The 1,236-nt window shown below is 65.3% G+C and overlaps 1 protein-coding gene across 1 annotated transcript; it reads right to left on the bottom strand.

Annotated features, from left to right (window-relative positions):
* Positions 1-206: 206 nt before the first annotated feature.
* LOC119345027 (cytochrome P450 89A2-like) lies at positions 207-1,228 on the bottom strand. Its single transcript, XM_037615270.1, has one exon. The coding sequence runs from the start codon at positions 1,196-1,198 to the stop codon at positions 263-265; it is 936 nt and encodes a 311-aa protein (XP_037471167.1). The 5' UTR covers positions 1,199-1,228; the 3' UTR covers positions 207-262.
* Positions 1,229-1,236: the final 8 nt, after the last annotated feature.

Below are 1,236 nucleotides of genomic sequence, written 5' to 3'. Positions count from 1 at the left end.
GGGAAGGAAGGGCCCGCCGCCGCCAGCCCGCCCGGCCAGATCCGGGGGCTCCGCCGGCGGCGGCGGGGGGGAGGAGCACAGGGGAGGGGGGAGGAGAGGAGATCGATGGGGGCCGCCCCGGCCGCCCCCCAGGGTGGCGGCGCGTGCGCGGGGACGGGGGAGGGGAGGGAGGGAGGGGTCGGGGGGTCCTCCTCCTTCGTGATTACGACCGCTTGGTCGTTCCTCCTTTATTATACACATACCGTTCAGATTCATGAGATCTTTAGATGGATTTCCTGCGTCGCGTGACACGCGCGGAAAGCGGCTTCTTCATCACCTTGAAGAAGGAATCCATCTCCGTGAGGTCAACAGCGCCGGTGCCAATCGGCAGTGCCCACTCAAACTCACGCATGAGCGCGGCCAAGAAGCACTTCATGTTCACCATCGCCATGCCTACACCCGGGCAGAACCTATGCCCGGCGCCAAATGGCATCATCCTGATCTGCTTGGGCCCCGGCAACGGGCCGACGCCGTCCCCATCGCCACCGGCCAGGAACCGCTCCGGCCGGAACTCGTCGGGCTCCGACCATATCTTGCTGTCCCTGCCCATGTCCCCCACGGAGAAATTCACGTAAAAGTCGCCGGCCGGCGGTGGCATGGACATTCCTCCGACCAACACCCCGACGGCATCGGCATGGACATGGCGCGGGATGACCGGCAAGGGCGGGTGCATGCGGAGGGTCTCGAGCACGACGGCATGCAGGTAAGGCATGCCTGCAACTACACGGGAGACCTCGCCGTCGTCGACCTCGCCACGGAGCTTCTCCTGTACCCCCGGCTTGTCGACAATGTGGGCGAGGGCCCATTCCATGCATGCAACCACCGTCCCTGTGCCGGCGCCGAGGAACTCCGTGATTAGGTTCACCATCTCGTCGTCCCTAAGAGCGCGCCGCCCGGCGGCGCCCTCATTGGGGACACGGAGGTCGAAGAGCGAGTCAACATATGGACGACGGCCGCCCTCGTCGTGTGGTCGAGGAGACTGAACCGCCATCCGCCGTGCCGCGATGTGAGGGAGTAACAGCTCCTTGAGGCCGACATTGATGGCGAACAGCCTGCGCAGCCGCCTCCACTCCACGATCTTGTCCATTAAGGAGCCCTTAGCCGAGAAAGGCTTGACCTGCCCAATGGCGAGCTGGAAGTTCTGTATGACGCGTCGCATGGCGCGCACGTGGCCCTCGTCGACGGCGTGGCCGAAGC

This window comes from Triticum dicoccoides, unplaced genomic scaffold (genome assembly GCF_002162155.2).
Source record: "Triticum dicoccoides isolate Atlit2015 ecotype Zavitan unplaced genomic scaffold, WEW_v2.0 scaffold199903, whole genome shotgun sequence".
Lineage (NCBI taxonomy): Eukaryota > Viridiplantae > Streptophyta > Magnoliopsida > Poales > Poaceae > Triticum > Triticum dicoccoides.
Note: the sequence above shows the minus strand (reverse complement) of the source record. Positions and strands in the feature narration are given on the sequence as shown.